The sequence below is a fragment of the Aedes aegypti genome, chromosome 2 (assembly GCF_002204515.2).
Source record: "Aedes aegypti strain LVP_AGWG chromosome 2, AaegL5.0 Primary Assembly, whole genome shotgun sequence".
Lineage (NCBI taxonomy): Eukaryota > Metazoa > Arthropoda > Insecta > Diptera > Culicidae > Aedes > Aedes aegypti.
Genome location: NC_035108.1, coordinates 245,721,321 through 245,742,980, shown reverse-complemented (window position 1 = coordinate 245,742,980; position 21,660 = coordinate 245,721,321). Strand labels below are relative to the sequence as shown.

The following is a 21,660-nucleotide window of genomic DNA, read 5'->3' as shown; positions in this document are numbered from 1 at the left end:
GATGGAGATGCTCCTGACCAGGGAGGAGCTATGGTATGTTGTCGGTGATGCGAGGCCGGCTGTAGTGACCGATCAGTGGACGAAAGACGATAGGAAAGCTCGTGCCACTATCGGACTGTGCATAGACGACAATCAGTTCGGTTTGGTCAAAGAAGCGGACAGTGCGAAAGCTTTCTGGGATGGTTTGAAAGCTTATCACGAGAAGAACACGGTAACGTCACGTGTATCTTTGCTGAAGAAACTGTGCTCGTTAAATCTCGCAGAAGAAGGTGACCTTGAGAGTCATCTGGTGGTGTTGGACGATTTGTTCGACCGTTTGACGAATACAGGCCAACAGCTAGAGGAGTCGCTGCGGATTGCGATGATCTTGCGTAGCTTGCCTGATTCGTATGGTGGTTTGGTCACGGCGTTGGAGAGTCGTGCCGATGTGGACATCACGATGCAGCTTGTGAAGTCGAAGCTGATCGATGAGTTTGAGCGTCGGAGGGAGCGTTCCGGCGAAATGAGTGTAACGAAAGCTATGAAAAGTGTGGTAGTGCAAAATGAAGTGCAAAGTGCGGGTGGACTCGGCAATAGAGCGCCAGTGAGGAAATGCTACTTTTGTGATAAACCCGGTCATTTGCGTCGCAACTGTCGATCATTTTTGCTAGCGAAGCAGGAGCTAGAACGAGAGTGCGAAGAGAAGAAGAAACCGGACGACAGAGTGCGTGTGAGGCAAAACGTGAAGCAAGTAAAGGACGAAAATTGTGGTGCCAGAAGTGTGTGTTTTATGGCTGGAATGGATCAGCAAAAGTGCTGGTACATTGACAGTGGAGCGAGTTGGCACATGACGAGCGACAGGAAGCTTTTTCAAATCGCTGAAAGAAAGAAAAGGCCCGAGTGTAGTGTTAGCGAACGTAAAAGTGGTTACCGCCGCTGGTTGTGGCGAAGGTGTTGTGTACGGTTTGGACGGAAATGGAAACAGAGTTGAGGTGAAGCTTACCAACGTCTTGTATGTTCCGTCGTTAAAGAGTGGACTCGTGTCAGTGGACAAATTGACGGCGAAAGAGTTTTCGGTGAAATTCAAGAAGGATGGTTGCGATATTTGTGACGCATCCGGTAAGAAAGTGGTAATTGGCGAAAAGTCGGGGCCATTGTATCGGGTAAAAGGTTTTTGCACCCACAAAAAATCAAAAACGCACCATAAAAAAATGAAAATGCTCCATAAAATGTTTGGCATTGCACCAATAAAGTTTTAAATTTTCTCCATAAGAAAGTATGATTGCTCCATAAGATTTTGTAAATGTTCCGGTAAAACCTGGAATTTTCTAGCTTTTTAATACAAAATGTACCGATAAAATTTTAAGAAAATCACCATAGAATAATGAGATTGCTCCATAAGTAATGAATATATCACCCATATTTTAATAATCAACGATCCATGAAATAATCTATATCGCTCCATAATAAAAGGAAATAACACCATAAACATAATCGTTTTGCACCATAGATAATAATTTGTTTGCACCATAATAATTTAAAAAATCTCCATAAATTTATCAAATTCTGTTCCATAAAAATAAGTTTAATTATTTTTCTACCGTCTGCGTGGTTCCGCACAGTGGTCTAATTTTGTATCCACAATACTGCCGTGAATCGCAAGTCACTCCCATCTGTAAAAAATAGGCATTGAGAAAATAGGCTCCAAAGTTTACAAAGTCGTTTTCAATTCAAAATTTCAAAAAATTCCAAAAAAATTGGTAAATGCTTCAATTTCTATGAAACTTTCACAAATTGCTTTCACACCAACTCCTCATCGTGGAAAATGTAAAACTAATCCAAACATTGTCTATTTTTGGGTTACACGGTGAAGAAACCTGAAGTGTGACTGTTTTGCGATTACTTTTCGTTATGGGACAATTTGACTTTGTGGTTTTTCGCAATTTTTCTGAACAAATTATGTTTTCCTGTTAGGGTAGTTTAAAGTTCATAGCATGATAGGTCGAAAACTGATATTAACTAAAAATTCAGTTGGGACTGACTTACGATTCACGGCAGAATAGTGGTGACAAAAGTTTGGTAACGTTTGTCGTATACGAATGGTCTAGTGGCATGGCAACAAATACCACCTGGTTGATGGGGAGCTTATCAAACATAGGCACCTCGATTATGTTCGTAATGAGAGGGGCATTCTTTAAACAAACTATGGATAAGGCAATTCTTCGCCCAAAACCATCAATCGAGTGGCTTGACCAGCTGAGTTCTAGGAAGCTCCCAACTATGGCCATGAATTCTTCGTGTATACTTACATTTTTGCAGTCATTTCCATCCAACAGTGTTTTCAATAGTTTTGTGAATATCAAGTGAAGATGTTTTTCACCGTACTTCTTTATATGAGTTAAGCGACGAAAATGTTTCAGACGGTGATCCCTTGTTATACCTGGGACATGTGATACGGATATCATGGAACTTGTTGCCAAGAAAATTCTTTCACGGGTATTTTGGTTGAAGACAGTAATCAATACTAAACTCGTTTCAAGGTGGTGCCGATAACACATGTGCGCCATAAGCGATATGAGAAACCACAGTGATTCCAACACCGTTTTGCGGCACAAATGTAAGACTAGGTTGGCCCATCTTTGTATGAAAGAGAAATAAAGGTGGCGTATTTCACGGGACACCCCTTAGGATTTTGGCTTAGAATAACATCCCCAGAAAATATCAACTCATTTGGTTATTCTGTAAGCTGGCACATTTTATCTGCAGTTTGTACATATGGGGTTTTTATTTCAATCATATAGAACATAGGGGCCATTCATAAACTACGTAGACTTTTAGGGGGGAGGGGGGGTCTGACCAAAGTCTACGCTACATACAAATTTTCAAAATTTTGTATGGACTAAAGTCTACGAGGGGGGAGGGGGGGGTCTGAGATGGCCAAATTTGGTCTACGTGGTTTATGAAAGGCCCCATAGCACACCATTCACAGTTTTGCTGTATAAATACGTTGAAACACTAGTTGAAACCATAACGAATAAAGTTATAAAAGGTTTAATCATGATTAAAATTGATACAATTGATATAACACGCTCATTTTTGGCACGGTTCGATTTTGGCAACAAACCGTTCGATTTTGGCAACACAATATTTTATAAATTTTTGGAAATATAGATTACAGATATTTTGATACTATTTTGATTGGTCTTGAAATATTAAAGTCGATTTGAGATGAAATTTTCATGTTTTAGCTACAGGTTGAATTTAGCGTTGTTTATATCCAATTGTTAGCGCGGGATTTTCAATATTTAGCAAGATTTTGAGCCGTATACTGCCCTTCTAAGCATATCTGTCCCATGTTGTTTTTCAAAATGTTCAGATATTGTGCAATAACTTAAATTATAAAAACCAATCATTTTTCAAAATGTGCATATCGTTTTTAAGGGCAGTTGGGCAATTCTACTAGATAAAAAAATTATTGCATTTTTTAAAATTGACCTCGTGAGCGAATAACAAACGACGCGCAACAAAAACGACATGGGACAGATAAGCTTAGAAGGGCAGTATAATAATTAGCAAATTAACCGACAATACTTAAGTTTTAAATTGGCTTTTTTAAAATAATAAAATTCAGGGGCCAATTTTGTATCTCGAGTCGACCAAAACGACTCGACTGGAGTCACTGTCGACCGGAAAAATCATTCGACACGACTCTGTCACTCGAGTTTTTCGACAGTTGTCACTTAAAGTAACTGGATTACTATGGGAGTCGATCGATGACTTATGAAATATGCAGCCTACTTTGCTCGTCTTGTCTGCTGTCACTGTCACACAAATTTGCTCGAGTTATAAAATAGACCCATCAGATTGAAAAAAAAAAAAGAAAAAAGTTCAATTTTGGCACGGTTCGATTTTGGCAACATGAAAATTTTTGACCTGTTGCCAAAATCGAACGGGCACTGTATAAGAATTACAACAGAACAAAAGAGAGGGGAATAGAAATTGAAACTAACGAGATTTATTTCGAAATCTGAGCGTTTGTGTGAATAGTTCGCGAGGGTAACAGACCACTACCATCAAAATAACACTGAATTTTCTTTTCTCTGATTCGATTATACTGCCCATAGTCGTATAACTGTCCCATTTGCATAGGAAATATAGCAGATATGTGACGGACATGAGATTATGGGCAGTATAGGTTTCAAATTTATTGTGTGGATCATTTGTAGCGTCAAGAGTCAAGACCCGTTTGGCACGCTGAAATATTTGACACATGCTGTTGCGACTTTTCTAAAATTTATAACAGCAGGGTTTCTAGTTGCCTTTAGACGGCTAGGGAAAACGTTTAAAAACTAAAACTGTCAGTCGAGTATCGGCTCGCTTCACGGTCTTCAGTCTTCCGCTTTTTCCCAATAGATTTTCCTGCAATGCGCTGGGTAAGTATTAGATTTTTAAAAACATCAATTAGCGACCTCTGGCGACTTTTTTTCATTGCAAAAGTAGTTTTCCCATAGTAAATCCCATGTAAACTTTGATCGCCCGGCGCACGCTATGTCCAAAACAAGATATTATGGAAAATGAATGTACCTAAGATTTTATTCCGTACGATCATAGATTTTGACCCCTAGTTTCAAAATATGTGCGCCTTAAAATGTTCCATCTTGGAAAATTTGAGTTTTTTACGTTTTACGCCGTTTTCCCATACAAAATGTATGGGAAAATTTTCTAAGATGAAATATTTTAAATTACACACATTCTGAAACTATAGATCAAAAGTAATGATTCTGATGAATAATATTTTAGGTAGGGGGTATCGTGTCAATTCGTCTTACGAAAGTTTTTATTCGTCCTACCTCCAAATACGACGATCCAATAATCAAATTTCAATTCTGTCAGAGTAGTTCAGACATTATGAGCCACAATGTCGCGACTGCTCTGGCAGAATTGAATTTCTATGACTGGATCGTCGTATTTGGCGGTAGGACGAATAAAAACATTTCTAAGACGAATTGACACGTAACCCTACATTCATTTTGCATAATAACTTGCTTTGGACATAGCGTGCGGCGCTAAATTATAGTTCCACCGATCGAGCTGAAATTATTCACAGTTGTTATGGAACCCAAATGGCACCCGAAAAGTGGTCTGGAGCTGTCTGGAGCGAGAATCTGAATTTTGTCCCACACTAATGGGCACAGATGGGCACTAAACTTGGGCCATACGTGCAAAGGTGCCCTTGGTGTCTTCGAATCAGCTGCTGGAAAACTTACTTACCACCGTACACACTGTAGAAATCTATCGTCTATGGTGGGCCGGGCACGGCACCAGAATTTCTGATCCTCGATCACGATCCAACCGGTATAAGATGAGGTGCGCAGGAGCAGAATGAATCGATCAAGTGGAGGAAGACCACGGAGGAAGCTTCTACGACCATTACAGACAACCCGAACCATAGGGGCCAATTTTGTATTGTGTCGCCGGTTGAGCGACGTAAAACTAGTCCAGCGAAAATCGAATTTTCTTCTCTCTCATAGCAATTTGTGTTGTCGGAGGTGACTGGTGTCGCATAATGATGCACCATCCAGCGCATTACTTCCGGCACCCTGAATTGCTATGAGAGAGGAGAAAAATCGATTTTCGCTGGACGGATTTTCCAGTTTTCAACTGCAAGGGGAATAACTCGAGTCGACCAAAACGACTCGACTGGAGTCACTGTCGACCGGAAAAATCACTCGACACGGCTCTGTCACTCGAGTTTTTCGACAGTTGTCACTTAAAGTGACTGGGTTACTATGGGAGTTGATCGATGACTTATGAAATATGCAGCCTACTTTGCTCGTCTTGTCTGCTGTCACTGTCACACAAATTTGCTCGAGTTATAAAATAGACCCCATAGTCTGACATAAGTAAGTAAGTCGGTTGCGTCCGCTCTTGGTAAATCTTTTATGCGAATAAAAACACGTCAGATCAATTGTTAACATTTTTTTGTTTTATTCATTTGTTAGATGATTATTCAGTGTTTTGAATTTTAAAATTATGTACCCTACCCAAACGATGACATATATGGCAAACTGTAAATGGAGAAAAAAAAAATCGTTAGAATCACGTGACGATAATCGTTAACCCCCCCAACCCACGAAACTTATACATGAGCATTCAGTGAAAATATTTGATTATTTAGCTGCTGTCCAATAATTCAGCCCTGCCTCAAATCTTACGGAGTTAAGGTGAAGATAAAACGAAGCCACAACTCGAAATTTCAAGACCACAAATCTGAAGAACCAGACCTCCGTTCAAGCTGAAAATTTGATCGATTAGTCACTACCTAGTGCTGATCAATCGATCAAATTTTCAGCATGAACGGACGTCTGGTTCTTCAGATTTGTGGTCTTAAAATATCGAGTTGTGGCTTCGTTTTATCTTCACCTTAATGGACCCCATGTTACAACAAGTGTGTTAAACAAACTTAACACTCAATAAGAAACACTTTCCTCAAGGCCCAAGTCAGTTTGGACTACACGTCAAAACTGAAAAAGCAGTTTTCTCATTATTAATCAACAAATCGAAGAAAATAAGACCACACAGCAGTTTTATTTCTGAAATAGAGCAGCTGTGTGTTCTAATTTTATTCGATTTGTCGATATGAATAATGAGAAAACTGCTTTTTTCTGTTTTGACATTTCGTTCAAAATGACTTGGGCCATAAGAGTGACGTTTGTTTGACGGCGAACAAAACAAACTTTTCCTAGGAACTGTACAGCATAAAAAAAGGTTTGCGCCCTACGTATTCACGGCAGATTTTATCTTTTCATCATGGAAGTTGTTCTTAAACCGATTAAGATTCTAGTAAGAATCGAGCAAATGTGAAAACTGAAAGAGCAGTTTTCTCCAAAATGGTCAACAAATCTGGAAAAATAAGAACGTCCGTTTTTTATAAGTGTCAAGAGCAAGAATCGGACGTTCTTATTTTTCCAAATTTATTGACCATTTTAGAGAAAACTGCTTTTTCAGTTTTCACATTCGCTTGATTCTTACTAGAGCCTTAAGACTGGATTTTGAATCTTTAAAAAAAATAGAAATGGTTCCAATTTTAAATGAAAGAAGAGGTTATCAAAAAGTCTGTTCTGCAATTTAGATCCTTGGACAAGTCTTAGAAACGGTTTACCTTTGGGTTGTTAATCGATAATCAGCGCCTTCGACGATAATTTCGGCCGTCCTGCCGATTTCTTCTGTCCGACAGCGGTAGTGTCCGCCTCTGCGCTTAGTGCGTATAGTCCTCGTCGCACAGCGACCGCTAGCACGTGGCAACAGTTGTTGTTTTTTAAGAATGAATAGCAAGTGCAGCTCCAGGATCGCCAATTTACGTTGCTGACGTCGACGCGATAAACACTTCCAAAATCCTCCGCAAACCTTTCGAACGTACTGTAGATCGGGTTGTCAAATAGGGTCATATCGTTGATCGCTACCTCAGTTTTGTTTTTCCCGGGCAAGAAAACATACTGCTTCTGTTCCAGCGGTGCTTGGACCGATCGCATTTTTTTTTTCTCTTTGATCCAGTCGAATGTTTTCCGCTGGTTTTCTAATGTAGTTACACTCCGTTCCAGGACAATGTTACGTTGTGGGTCTCCGTACTCATAAATGATATTTAAAATGAGCACTTTGAAGGATGCAAGTGGCTCTTTGTACCGGTTCAGAAAGTTGTACTTAATGGACTTATTCAGCGCTTCCAAAGCGTTATTTGTAGCTGGCACTGCTGGCATGGCTGCCTCGTACCATAGGCAAAAGTTAGGATCTTGAACATACTTCTTCATGAAGTTCATGAAGTTCGGAAAACGCTTATATTTTACCAAAAATAGCTTTGCCCCAGCAATGAAGTGCTGTTCCGTCGGAGCTACCTGAAGTATACCGATGTTACGTTTTATTTCATTGTGGAGTTCTACCGGAACTTCGTGGTACTTTTTCAAGTGTTTGTCTAGGTTCTGCGTAAAGTGGAAATAACAGTTTAAGAGTTTTGGCTCATCGAAAACGGCACGAGCAGCGTTCTTTAGCGCGAGCTCTCCGTCGCTTAAAAATGCGGTAACAACTACTCTGAACCCCAATTTCGAGCTTGCTTGCAGAATACTCTGAAACGCAAACTGGTAGTCAGTGTGTTCTTGATTGGCTATGATGCCGAACGCGACCGGATGTGCATGGCGCATGTTGTCAATCACAGCCACAACAAGCAAAGGATATCCTTCGACGGTGACCTTGAATGTGCAATCGGCTGCTACAACGCTCAAATTCGTCATCAGCGACAACAGACGCTTGGACGAAAATATGATTCTGAACGACTTGTTTTCGTGATCGATGTCTTTACCGATCACGAACCCCTCACGTTCGTCAAGCGGAACAGCAGATTTGGACGTTGCCCAGTTTTCTAGTTGTAACACTTAAATGTTTTGTGCCAGTCTAATAATATTCCTTTTTGTTCGTAACCAAAAGATCAGCAAGCTTCAAGAGTAGCTTTTGTGCCCAAAAGAGTAAAGCTTAAGTAAGTGTTGCGCAAGGTGCATAACCAAAGGCGAATGAACTGGACGCTTAGGAAACAATCGATAAGTTATGGAATTTTCCGCAAATTAACTTGTACCTGGTCCTTTGAAATTCGAAAACCCACCAATCGGGAAAAGCGATTCAGTGGAAAGTTTTTAGATTATTTTGAGTCCTCCAGAGCTGACCAATAAAAAAGATCGTACAAAAAAGACTGTACACGATTAGGTGGAAATTACGTCGTAGCTTTAAGGCTCGAACAAGTTTATTGTGCGCTTTCCATTTTATTCTGGTGGAGTCAGTTAAAGTGAACGGATCATTTTCCGAAGTAGTAAGCTTTTCTTTAAAAGTGAAAGTCTTTGTTCGAAAGTGAACTTATCGTTAATTTGTGAGCTTTGAATTCGAACTCGAAGTAAGTTCGCGAGTTTTCCATAATTATTCGAATAAGTTATTTAATCGAGTGGTTCAGTATTTTGAATTTTCAGAGTTTAAATAGTTTGACCGGTAAATTGAATAAAGTGAATAATTTATTGTGATTAGTCAGGTAAGCCTTTAGTGAAGAATTATTATGAGATTCATGTTAGTGAGAATTTATCACGTTGAATAGGCAGCGTCAAGCCCATCCAACGTGGGCAGCTTGTCCAGGCTAGTGCAAGATTTCCTGGATTGACCCCAGTACCACGTGTTCCCGTGCGAAGTCCCTTCCTGCGTGTGATCGAAGACTGTTTCGACTAGTGGGCCATTGTGGGTGGAAAATCAGTTAGCTTTCCACCGGTTCGATAAGCCCGGACGTGAGCTTGTGCCCAAAGTGTGTGCCCGAGTCGTTGATCCAAAATCGAGCAGTATTTCGACTCGTTTCGCCAAAGCGTGAGGCGTAGAGCAACATCAACCCGCTCTAACTCCACCAACCGCCAGGGACGCCTCTACCCTGAAGATCGTGCCCACGCGCGAGTCTACCGTATAGCACACGCTCCAATTAGAATCCGACGAAGCTCTCCTGCCGTCGAGGGACGATCAAGCCATCGCCGTTGGAGCACCACGCCGATGCAGTTAAGGTCAGATCCACACTAGCTTTTGAACAGATTGATTGTATCCGCAAATTGTATATATAGAATAAGCTAAATGAGTTAAATGCGTGACGTCACCAGACAAGTTACTAGGTTTTATTTGAATGTTCACAATAAATTGAGAGCTTGCATACGTTTTGAATAGGTCCTATGCAAATAACTCTCTAAATTCATTTTTTTTAAATAAATTCGTTTAAATTGACTTTGTTTCATAATATTTATTTCGAGTTCGGATTGAAAACGACTCTACCATTCTTTTACGTTTATTTTTTGTAAATATCTAGATTTGTTGGTTTCTTAAGTTAAGACTTTTTCTGCCGCTCAGTTCTGGTTGACTTTTTCTTTTCTTTTTGGTTTAGTTTCCGGTTTTCAGTTGGTTTGTAGTTAAATTTCCGTTCATTTGTCCTTTCGTGTGTGCCATTTTGGAGAGTTTTTGCTTCTGCATTGAACTATTTGCGACCTGCCCTGAGAAGGGTGGTCTCATACCGGGCTTAGACAGAGTGACGGTCCTTCGGAAGTCGAAGGTGGCGCTAAAGCCGTTACTTGAGGAGCAGAGTAGAACGTTACATTTTGGCGCCCAACGTGGGGCCTTCGAAAAGCAATAGTTTCACATTTCAAATTAAATTAATTATTTTTCTTTGACTGGCTTTGTACATATTAAATTGAATTCATTGCTTAATTGAACTCTTACATAGTATATTCAGTTACTTTTCAACCTATTCTGTCAATTTCATTTAGTTTCTTCAGTACCTGCGCGGCTAGGTTTAATTTTGATTGATAATTTCGGTAATTAGTGATTAAGTTCGGTCGGTTATTAGTTTTGGTTTTCGGTTATTAGTTTCGGTTATAAGTATTATCGGTTTAGTGTAAAATTTTCAGTGAATTGGTTTGAACTTGTTAAAAAAAATCTTTAATTTAAGTTTTTCTTCATTTGAATTGAATTTTGGTTTGTTTGACAATGGAGTGGTATAAAATAAACGCTTGTTACTTGGACGAAAGTGAACTTAATTATGAACTTTTGTTACGTGACTATTCTACGCGAGGATCGCTCGAAGAACGTAGACGAGATCTCCGTGCGTTACTTCGTGATCCACAATCGGAACGATTAGTGCGAGTAACGGAGCACATGATGGTTGATGACCTCTGCACCGTACCAAGGAAGTTGAAGGAGATTGCGGACATTCTGTTTCGTGGATCTGATCCTTCATGCCTTTCTCGCTTGGTGCACTACCACCAAAGGATTCGACGCTACCAGCCTCGTACTCGTCGTCAGCAAGAAGATGTGCAGTACTTGCTCGATCTGATTGCAAGGATAACCATGCATTATTATGGCCTTAACTTTGACGATACAGTGCGTTCAGTACCAATTGCTGAATCCACAGTTCGGGTACCTCGGTCAGACGAAAATACCGCAGGTGCACCGTTCAGTGTGATCATTGGACCTCAATCCATTTCCGAAAATACCGCTGTTGAACATGAGATTACACAGCGTAATCGAGAGTCTCCCTGGTTGATGACCTGGAATGAGGCAGAAGAAGCGGTTGGAGGAAACATGGAACGATCGGATGATACGACGGGTGTGATACCAGCACTTGTTGAAAATCTTTTGAATTTTCGGAACCAGGATCGAACACAGACCACCGGAGCGGTTCCGCATCAAGCAAATCCATCGGATGCCTCCCTAGAGCAGTGTGGTAATCCTTCCTCAATAGCACATGGAGATGGTCCTACCTTTGACCATGCACCGAATGACCACGGAGTGCAGACTGGAGCGGTAACTGAACCAAACGTGTTCCGTCCGACAATTCCATTGCGGGGAATGTCGGCGACTATCGATCGTTCAAGGTCTGGTTGTTCGACGCCAGTTCCGAACCCTATCCGGTCTAGTCCGGTATCCAATGCCGTACCTGAAAATATAAATTTGCAGAATAATGAGTATGTCCATATATCCGAGATTTCAACGTACGTCCAGAGATGCTTCGATCAGTTGGTTCGCCAGAGGTTCTCAACGGTTCGGTTGGACCCAGCCGTTGATGCACTTTCGAACAATCTGGCCGAAATGAATTTCCATCCTCGGACTCAAGCTCTACGTGACAATCGGAATACCAGTGTGAATCAGACATTCAGATTCCCTGATCCTTCGCCACCGTTGCAGTTATCTGGTCCTACTTTGGAACAACGTAGTACCCCTGTGCCAAATCCAAGTGGTTGGAATACGATGCATTCAACTAATAGACCAAGAAATGATTTCCGATCCGCAGCTAACTCTGGTGCAGGAAACGTCACGTTTGCTCCGATGAACCAGATGAATTCTGGCAGGTCGTCTACAAGCGTTTACCCCAGGCGTTTGCCGCATCAGCAGTGCAGCATAATAGAGAAGTGGCCGAAGTTCACTGGCGATACCAATTCGGTCCCTGTCACGGATTTTCTGCGACAAATAGACATTTTGTGTAGATCGTATGATATTACAAAACCAGAGTTACGAATGCACGCCCACCTACTTTTCAAAGATGGCGCGTACGTATGGTACACAACGTATGAGGAAAAGTTTACGTCGTGGGAAATTTTAGAATCTTATCTTAAGATGCGGTATGACAATCCCAACCGGGATCGCATAATTCGCGAAGAAATGCGTGCAAGAAAACAAAGACCTACGGAGTTATTCAGCGCCTATCTTACGGAGATGGAAATGCTAGCCCAAAGAATGATGAAAAAGATGACTGAAGCTGAGAAGTTTGAAGTCATTGTGGAAAATATGAAGCAATCGTACAAACGTCGACTTGCGTTAGAACCAATTCACTCGATTGAGCATCTGGCGCAATTATGCTTCAAATTTGACGCTCTCGAGTCGAATTTGTACTCAACTGCAGCACATTCGAGGCCAGCAATCAATCAACTAGATTGTGACGAGAATTACGAAGATGAACAACGTGAACTTGAGGAGACGGAAGAATTGAACGCTCTTAAGGCGAGACTCAATAAACGGTTTCCAGTGACCAAGCAAACCCCCGGAGATAACAAGGATAAAACTAAGCAAACGATGTGTTGGAATTGTCAAGGCGTTGGTCACATGTGGCGAGAATGCGATAGAAGAAAGACTATCTTCTGTCACATCTGTGGATTAGCCGATACTACGGCCTATAGGTGTCCAAACAAACACGAGTTAGGCCAAAAAGAGGAATTGCCAAAAAACGAGTAGGCGTGGGCAATTCTGGGAATCCATGCCCTCAACGCAACGATCCAGAGGTTCCCAAACCCTTCTATAACATCTTCAATAATGTTCATCAAATCAACACAAAGTTTCATCGTTGTCCACACTTGAAAGTCAAGATACTCTCAGAAGAAATCGAAGGCCTTGCAGATACTGGCGCAAGCCTAACGATAATTAGTTCGGTTGACTTAGTTAACAAATTAGGTTTGAAAATTCATCCGATAGCTGTTAAAATCTCGACAGCTGACGGTACAGCATACCGATGTCTAGGCTTCGTCAATGCACCTTTCACATATCAGGACAAAACTCATGTGATTCAGACAGTTATTGTTCCAGAAGTTTCAAAATGCTTGATATTGGGCGTGGACTTCTTGAATAAATTTGGATTTCGACTTCTTCCTCCATCTCCAGCAACAGTAGCAGGAGGTCAAGATGAAACAAGTAGTTCAAACACCATGCCATTTGCAGATGACTACTTTGGAGATCGCAGTAAAGAAGTTTGCTTCCAGATCGTGCCTAGTTCGGATAATAATTTGTCAGATCCTACGGAAAACATCGATGAGAGTTTGGAGATGCCAACCGTAGAATTACCACAGAAGACCTTTGAAACCTTAGATGACCTAAGTACAGAACATCTCCTTTCGGACATGGAAAGAAAAGCCTTGTTTGAAGCGATCAAGCAGTTACCAGAAACTCATGAAGGCAGCTTGGGTAGGACGCAGTTGATACAGCACCGTATTGATCTGTTACCAGATGCCAAACCCAAACGTATTGCATATTATCGCTGGTCACCTAATGTCGAAAGTGTCATCGATGCCGAAGTGGAACGAATGGAAAAGTTAGGAGTTATTGAGGAGTGCCATGGTCCAGTTGATTTCCTCAATCCGCTTTTACCCATAAAAAAGGCAAACGGTAAATGGCGTATATGCCTGGACTCCCGCAGGCTGAATCAATGTACCAAGAAAGATGACTTTCCATTCCCGAACATGATGGGAATTCTCCAGAGAATTCCCAAATCAAAATACTTTTCGGTGATTGACTTGTCGGAGTCATACTACCAAGTGCCGCTCGAGACTTCAGCGAAGGACAAGACTGCGTTCCGTACGAACAAAGGTTTATACCGATATACTGTCATGCCATTCGGGTTGACAAACGCTCCAGCAACCATGGCCCGATTGATGACGCGTGTATTAGGTCATGATTTAGAGCCATATGTATACGTTTATTTGGACGATATTATTATCGTGTCCAACAGTATCGACGAGCATATAAGGCTTATTCAGATCGTGGCAGAGAGACTACATAGAGCAGGATTAACGATAAACCTCCAAAAAAGCAAGTTCTGCCAAAAGAAGATCAAATATCTAGGCTACGTATTGTCGGAAGAAGGTCTTTCTATGGATGTAAGCAAAATTCAACCGGTTCTCGATTACCCAGCTCCGAAAACGGTTAAAGATATTCGCCGGTTATTAGGACTTGCGGGATTTTATCAGAAATTCTTGCCAAACTATTCGGAGATTACAACCCCTATTACGAATCTGCTGAGGAAGGGAATGAAAAAGTTTCAGTGGACTGAAGAGGCAGACGCTGCTCTCCAAAAACTCAAAACGGCCTTAGTATCTGCTCCCATATTGGCAAATGCAGATTTTTCATTGCCATTCATAATTGAGACTGACAGCTCTGACTTGGCTGTCGGCGCAGTGCTAGCTCAAGTTCATGACGGAGTACGCAAACCTATTGCGTACTACTCCAAAAAACTTTCGAGTACTCAGCGACGCTATAGTGCCACAGAGCGTGAATGCCTGGCAGTTCTCTTGAGCATTGAAAACTTTAAACATTTCATTGAAGGGTCGCAATTCATCATCCAAACTGACGCGATGAGTCTAACGTTCCTAAAGACTATGTCCATCGAGAGTAAGTCTCCAAGAATTGCTCGATGGGCGTTAAAACTCTCAAAATACGACATGCTCTTGCAGTATAAGAAAGGGAGCGACAACGTACCTGCCGATGCACTCTCTCGTGCAGTTAACACTATTGATGTGACATCTAGTTCGGACCCGTACATCACCCAACTAATTAAGATGGTTCAAACCGTACCCGAACGTTATCCCGATTTTCGTATATCAGACGGAAAGGTCTATAAGTATATAATTGGGTCAACTGTATCTGAAGATCCATCCTTCCGCTGGAAATACGTTGTTCCAGTTGTTGAAAGGAGAGAAATCATCAGAAGAATTCACAGCGAAGCCCACCTAGGGTTCGTCAAGACACTTTCCAAAATTCGCGAAAGGCATTATTGGCCACGCTTAGCTTCAGACGTTAAGCGGTTTTGCAGCCAATGCGAGATATGTCGTGAGTCAAAAACACCCAACATTAACGTTCAACCAATCTGCGGAAAGCCCAAGCATTGCTCTCGCCCTTGGGAACTAATATCAATGGACTTCTTAGGCCCATATCCAAGGTCCAAGAGAGGTAATGTTTGGTTGCTTGTGGTTAGCGACTTTTTCTCAAAATTCGTCATGGTACAATGCTTGCGTTCTGCGACAGCTACGTCCACTTGCAATTTCGTTGAGAATATGATTTTCAATGTATTCGGCGCGCCATCAATTTGCATTACAGATAATGCAACAGTTTTCAAATCTGAGCTGTTCCAGAAAATGTTGCAAAGATTCTCCGTGACCCATTGGCCCCTGTCCGTCTACCACCCCAGCCCTAATCCGGCTGAGCGTGTCAATAGAGTCATCGTGACAGCCGTAAGATGCTCGTTGAACAGAGAAAAAGATCACCGCGATTGGGATAAGGATGTACACCAAATCGCGAAAGCTATACGGACTAATGTTCACGAAAGTACGGGTTTCAGCCCCTACTTCCTCAATTTTGGGCGAAATATGATAAGTTCTGGTAATGAGTACGAAGCCTTGCGAGAAAGCGAACCACCTAAAAGTCCCCAAGAAGTCAACAAAGACATGGAACTTCTATACAGCAAAGTTAAAGAAAACTTGCTTAAGGCGTATCAGAAGTACAGCCATCCATATAATTTGAGAGCTAATCGGAAACACCAGTTCGAGAAAGGAGACGTGGTGTACAAGAAGACCATGTATCTCTCAGACAAGTCACGAAATTTTGTAGGCAAGTTTGCTAACAAATTCGAGAAAGTTCGCGTGAAAGAAGTCGTTGGTACGAACACCTACGTTTTAGAACGTCTGGATGGCCAACGAATAGCAGGGAGCTATCATGGTTCATTCTTGAAACGAGCGTAATACGTAAAGCTATGTCGGTCCTTCGCGAGAAGGTACATAAACAACGAAACTATTACTGAAAATACTCAATGAGGTTCCTAAACTACGTCCAATGTTCGAGATGTCAGCTAGTTCTGTTTCCTCACATTGTCGACTAAAAATATTCTGTCCAAAAACACAAGCTATGACTGCATTACGGCCGCGTAATGCATATACTACTTCAAATCTAAAATACACATCTGTGGTGCAACGATGCAGTCCGATCTGAGACGTCCTAGTGTTCCCTCGATCGTTGACGAACTGATAAGCAACTTTAAAACAACAAGCTATGACGGTGCATCCTAATAGGCACATAAACCAAAAGTTTGCAATGAAACACTCTTTGAGGTGAAAAATACATATTGCCGATGTTCGAGAAGTCATCCTAAAGGTTTCCTCACATCGTAGACCACTTTTAGGCAGTAGACTAAGTCAAACAAACCTAGAATAGAAATCCAATTAGAATTTTGTTTATCTCGTTCCGTTTATATTCGTGTTGAGCTGTGTTGCATTGCTTGCAACTTATATAGGTCAATGATGCACTTCGTTGACCTTGACCCAAATCGAATAATTTCACTTTGTTTACAAATTGCAATAGCCCGGAATCACAAAATCTGTTCAATATTTCCAATCTTTAACCATAGATTTCATCCACAATTCACTTTATAGTTAGCATAAAATCGTTTCACAGTAGTTTCCGTCGTCGAATCGCAGTTAAAATCATTAATTTTGAAGAAATTAGGTAGAATTAGTTTACCTCTATCCCATCAGCACAGCTCGCGTTCGTTTTTTGTGTTGATCGATTTCGTGTTTCGTTTTTGACAGATCGTCAAAAAGCTTTCGTGTTAGAACCCGGTACTGAAAGTTCGGGATATGTGTGAAGCGTTTGTCGAGATGTTTATGCGTTCGTGATTCGTGTTTTTGCTATGACATTTTGAAATGAATGATTGCGGTTAATTAATTAATGAGTGATTTCGCGTATGATAAGTTATTAAGTAATCATGTATATTTTCAGACCATTGTTCTGAAGTACGTTGGTTATTCGGAAGAAAATATGCTCAGACATTTCTGAGGGTAATTCGGTTTTAGTCAGTAATTCGTTAGTTGAAGATGCTCAGACATTTCTGAGGTAAATTCGGTTTTAGGTATTAGTTTTCTCAGACGTCTCTGAGGTCATTTCGGTTAAGATAAGTTGGTTGAATGAGTACGGTTGTTTGTAAAGCATGTGAGAGTTCAATATGGCATAGCAGGACCAATCATTTGTTTGTATTTGTTTAGTTTACTAGTTCTGAATTCTTGTATGTTCTTCGATGTAGTTTGAATTAAATTAGAGTTTGATGTTTAATCTGTGAAATTAATAAAAATTTTGAAATTAATTTCAAAATTTTTATTATTATTAGTGTAGGCGAATATGTAACACTTAAATGTTTTGTGCCAGTCTAATAATATTCCTTTTTGTTCGTAACCAAAAGATCAGCAAGCTTCAAGAGTAGCTTTTGTGCCCAAAAGAGTAAAGCTTAAGTAAGTGTTGCGCAAGGTGCATAACCAAAGGCGAATGAACTGGACGCTTAGGAAACAATCGATAAGTTATGGAATTTTCCGCAAATTAACTTGTACCTGGTCCTTTGAAATTCGAAAACCCACCAATCGGGAAAAGCGATTCAGTGGAAAGTTTTTAGATTATTTTGAGTCCTCCAGAGCTGACCAATAAAAAAGATCGTACAAAAAAGACTGTACACGATTAGGTGGAAATTACGTCGTAGCTTTAAGGCTCGAACAAGTTTATTGTGCGCTTTCCATTTTATTCTGGTGGAGTCAGTTAAAGTGAACGGATCATTTTCCGAAGTAGTAAGCTTTTCTTTAAAAGTGAAAGTCTTTGTTCGAAAGTGAACTTATCGTTAATTTGTGAGCTTTGAATTCGAACTCGAAGTAAGTTCGCGAGTTTTCCATAATTATTCGAATAAGTTATTTAATCGAGTGGTTCAGTATTTTGAATTTTCAGAGTTTAAATAGTTTGACCGGTAAATTGAATAAAGTGAATAATTTATTGTGATTAGTCAGGTAAGCCTTTAGTGAAGAATTATTATGAGATTCATGTTAGTGAGAATTTATCACGTTGAATAGGCAGCGTCAAGCCCATCCAACGTGGGCAGCTTGTCCAGGCTAGTGCAAGATTTCCTGGATTGACCCCAGTACCACGTGTTCCCGTGCGAAGTCCCTTCCTGCGTGTGATCGAAGACTGTTTCGACTAGTGGGCCATTGTGGGTGGAAAATCAGTTAGCTTTCCACCGGTTCGATAAGCCCGGACGTGAGCTTGTGCCCAAAGTGTGTGCCCGAGTCGTTGATCCAAAATCGAGCAGTATTTCGACTCGTTTCGCCAAAGCGTGAGGCGTAGAGCAACATCAACCCGCTCTAACTCCACCAACCGCCAGGGACGCCTCTACCCTGAAGATCGTGCCCACGCGCGAGTCTACCGTATAGCACACGCTCCAATTAGAATCCGACGAAGCTCTCCTGCCGTCGAGGGACGATCAAGCCATCGCCGTTGGAGCACCACGCCGATGCAGTTAAGGTCAGATCCACACTAGCTTTTGAACAGATTGATTGTATCCGCAAATTGTATATATAGAATAAGCTAAATGAGTTAAATGCGTGACGTCACCAGACAAGTTACTAGGTTTTATTTGAATGTTCACAATAAATTGAGAGCTTGCATACGTTTTGAATAGGTCCTATGCAAATAACTCTCTAAATTCATTTTTTTTTAAATAAATTCGTTTAAATTGACTTTGTTTCATAATATTTATTTCGAGTTCGGATTGAAAACGACTCTACCATTCTTTTACGTTTATTTTTTGTAAATATCTAGATTTGTTGGTTTCTTAAGTTAAGACTTTTTCTGCCGCTCAGTTCTGGTTGACTTTTTCTTTTCTTTTTGGTTTAGTTTCCGGTTTTCAGTTGGTTTGTAGTTAAATTTCCGTTCATTTGTCCTTTCGTGTGTGCCATTTTGGAGAGTTTTTGCTTCTGCATTGAACTATTTGCGACCTGCCCTGAGAAGGGTGGTCTCATACCGGGCTTAGACAGAGTGACGGTCCTTCGGAAGTCGAAGGTGGCGCTAAAGCCGTTACTTGAGGAGCAGAGTAGAACGTTACATAGTTCTCCTGTAATTTTCAACGTAAAATGAAACACAAATTAAAAATATATCAATTGCTAAAATAGCGCAAAGTAGATACTTTCGATTCAACAGATAGAGCTTAAGGTGAAGACGAAACGAAGCCACAACAAAAAACTTCAAGACCACAAATCTGAAGAACCAGACATCCGTTCCAGCTAAAAATTTGATTGATTGGGCAGCACCAGGTATTGACCAATCGATCAAATTTTCAGCATGACCGGATGTTTGGTTCTTTAGATTTGTTATCTTGAAATTTAGTATTGTGGCTTCGATTTATCTTCACCTTAAAATTATATGATGGGTGAAAAAAAATAAAAAAAAAACTATGTGGGTAAGTAATTTTGCAATCAAATGTTTGGCATGGGTAATAACATTGCTTCTTCGCCATAGGGTTACGTGTCAATTCGTCTTACGAAAGTTTTTATTCGTCCTACCTCCAAATACGACAATCCAGTAATCAAATTTCAGTTCTGTCAAAGCAGTTGAGACATTGTGACTTATAATGTCTGAACTGCTTTGACAGAATTTAAATTTGATTACTGGATCGTCGTATTTGGAGGTAGAACGAATAAAAACATTTGTAAGACGAATTGACACGATACCTTACTACCTATTCTTACACAAAACATCTGTATGTGAAACATCCTGCAAGAATTGGGCAATCTCTTATACAATACGCTATTGTTCTTCGAACACGAAATGATAAAAGTACAATTATTGACAGTACATTTGATAGAAAACATAACCCCTCGCCTTATTTTTATGATTATTTAAGATAGTTATGTAGAAATAGAATTATTTATATTAAAATTACAGTACAGTCTGCTTCTGCCACGGTTCAGAATGTTGCAGATTTGAGAAATAAATGCATAGACATAGAAAACATATGACATACCCAATGACAAAACGCCATTTCCAAACAGCTTCTGTTTTGTGGACTTCACTGCATAGTCCAATTGGTTCCTTGAGACCGCACCATTCTGCATTCGGACGTGCTTCTTAACATCCTTAGATGGTATTCCACACTTCAATAATCCTTCGACCAATTCCGACTGTTGTTGATTGAGCTTTGTTCGGGCCAAGTTCTCAGGTGGGGCTGTCTCGCATGTGTGCTGTCCTCTCAGGCTGATGGTAGCAGGATCCTCGGAATTTGGGATGAAAACCAGTAGTTTTCTTCCGCATTGCGGCTTTGCACGAAACTTGATTCGACGACAGTTAAAATACCGCATCGTTCCCTTGTCGGAATAGTTCGAGGATTTGGCCCGGAATCCAAATTCGATCTTCAGTACGGTGGACTGCACCTCAGCCGTCGGTACGGTACCATGGACCGCCCATCCATCTACCGAATTGTCTTCAACACTGGGTGCATCTTGATTGGTCTGTAGGAAAAAAAATTGCACTTATATTATAAATTGTATTCAAAACTGGACTTCTTATAAGTGCGAAACCGTAAATAAAGGTGCGCGATCACATCGGATCGATCTGGCCTCTTCTCCGCCTTATTCCTCATCTCACGAGGAATAAGTGCGGCGAAGACACCAGCTCGATCCGATGCAAACGCGCGCTTCTATTTGCAATCCCGCACTTCTAGTCGCACTTGTTATGTACGAAATGCGGTATAATATAGGAGCATCATTCACATACGGATTTTTGACAATTTATTCCAATTTGACCGGCGACAGAGAAATATGAAAACAAAGAACTATTAAGCCATTTACGAAATGACAACACTGTTGGTATTGCTGTTGCTTTCGCGCGATATGCTAACGCAACTGCTTCCCGTCAAAACTTCATACATAAAATGACTGACCAGCTGTTCTTTGTCTGGCATCAGTCTTATTGTCACTGAATTTTTTTGTACGAAGGGTTAGCTAAAACGGTTCAGACTGGCAATTTTTGGTAGCTCGTAGGTAAACAAATATTCAAAATTTCACTAGTTGTCAATAATTTTACAAAAAAAGCACTCCCCGGCTCAGCGATGATTGCCTGTGGATGAAGCCAAATTTGAGTTGAGTGCATATCTACACATTCGGAGCAATATACTTTCACATTTAGTGAAAACAACTCAACACAAAATATTTGTTAGCAGTATGCGACGAAAGAATTTAAATGAGGGGCCCAAAAGCAGAAGGCTATAACTGAAATTTTGATCGGTTTTGAGTTGAGTACGCTTTCCAACGGTACTTCAAGGCAATTTTTCCGTCAATCGGATAAAAAATAAATAATTCGTAGAAAGTTGACTTATTTTTTAATTCCCATACATTTTGTATGGAGTGGAAAATCGTTTAAAAACTTTGAAGCTGTTTTTATCTCAAAAGGAGGTTTTTGTCACTCACACCCTTTTGCTTCTAACCCCCTCAAATGTGGGTAGATTCGTAGCTCCGGGTAAATTGATTCAAACAAACCAAGTTAAACACGATTTATAAA

The 21,660-nt window shown here is 40.7% G+C and overlaps 1 protein-coding gene across 2 annotated transcripts in view; it reads right to left on the bottom strand.

Annotated features, from left to right (window-relative positions):
- Positions 1–5,943: 5,943 nt before the first annotated feature.
- The window catches only part of LOC110676513, a 35,817-nt gene continuing 20,100 nt past the window's right edge, over positions 5,944–21,660 (bottom strand). Inside the window, exons 1-2 of one of the 2 annotated variants that reach the window (XM_021844687.1) lie at positions 7,142–8,424; positions 5,944–6,047 (exon numbers count right to left, since the gene is read on the bottom strand). In XM_021844687.1, coding sequence (XP_021700379.1) covers positions 7,152–8,264 — 1,113 coding nt within the window. In that variant the 5' untranslated portion in view covers positions 8,265–8,424 and the 3' untranslated portion in view covers positions 5,944–6,047; positions 7,142–7,151. Of the gene's footprint in view, positions 6,048–7,141; positions 8,425–21,660 lie in introns of those variants that run through there. The other variant, XM_021844689.1, reaches the window with a different exon arrangement.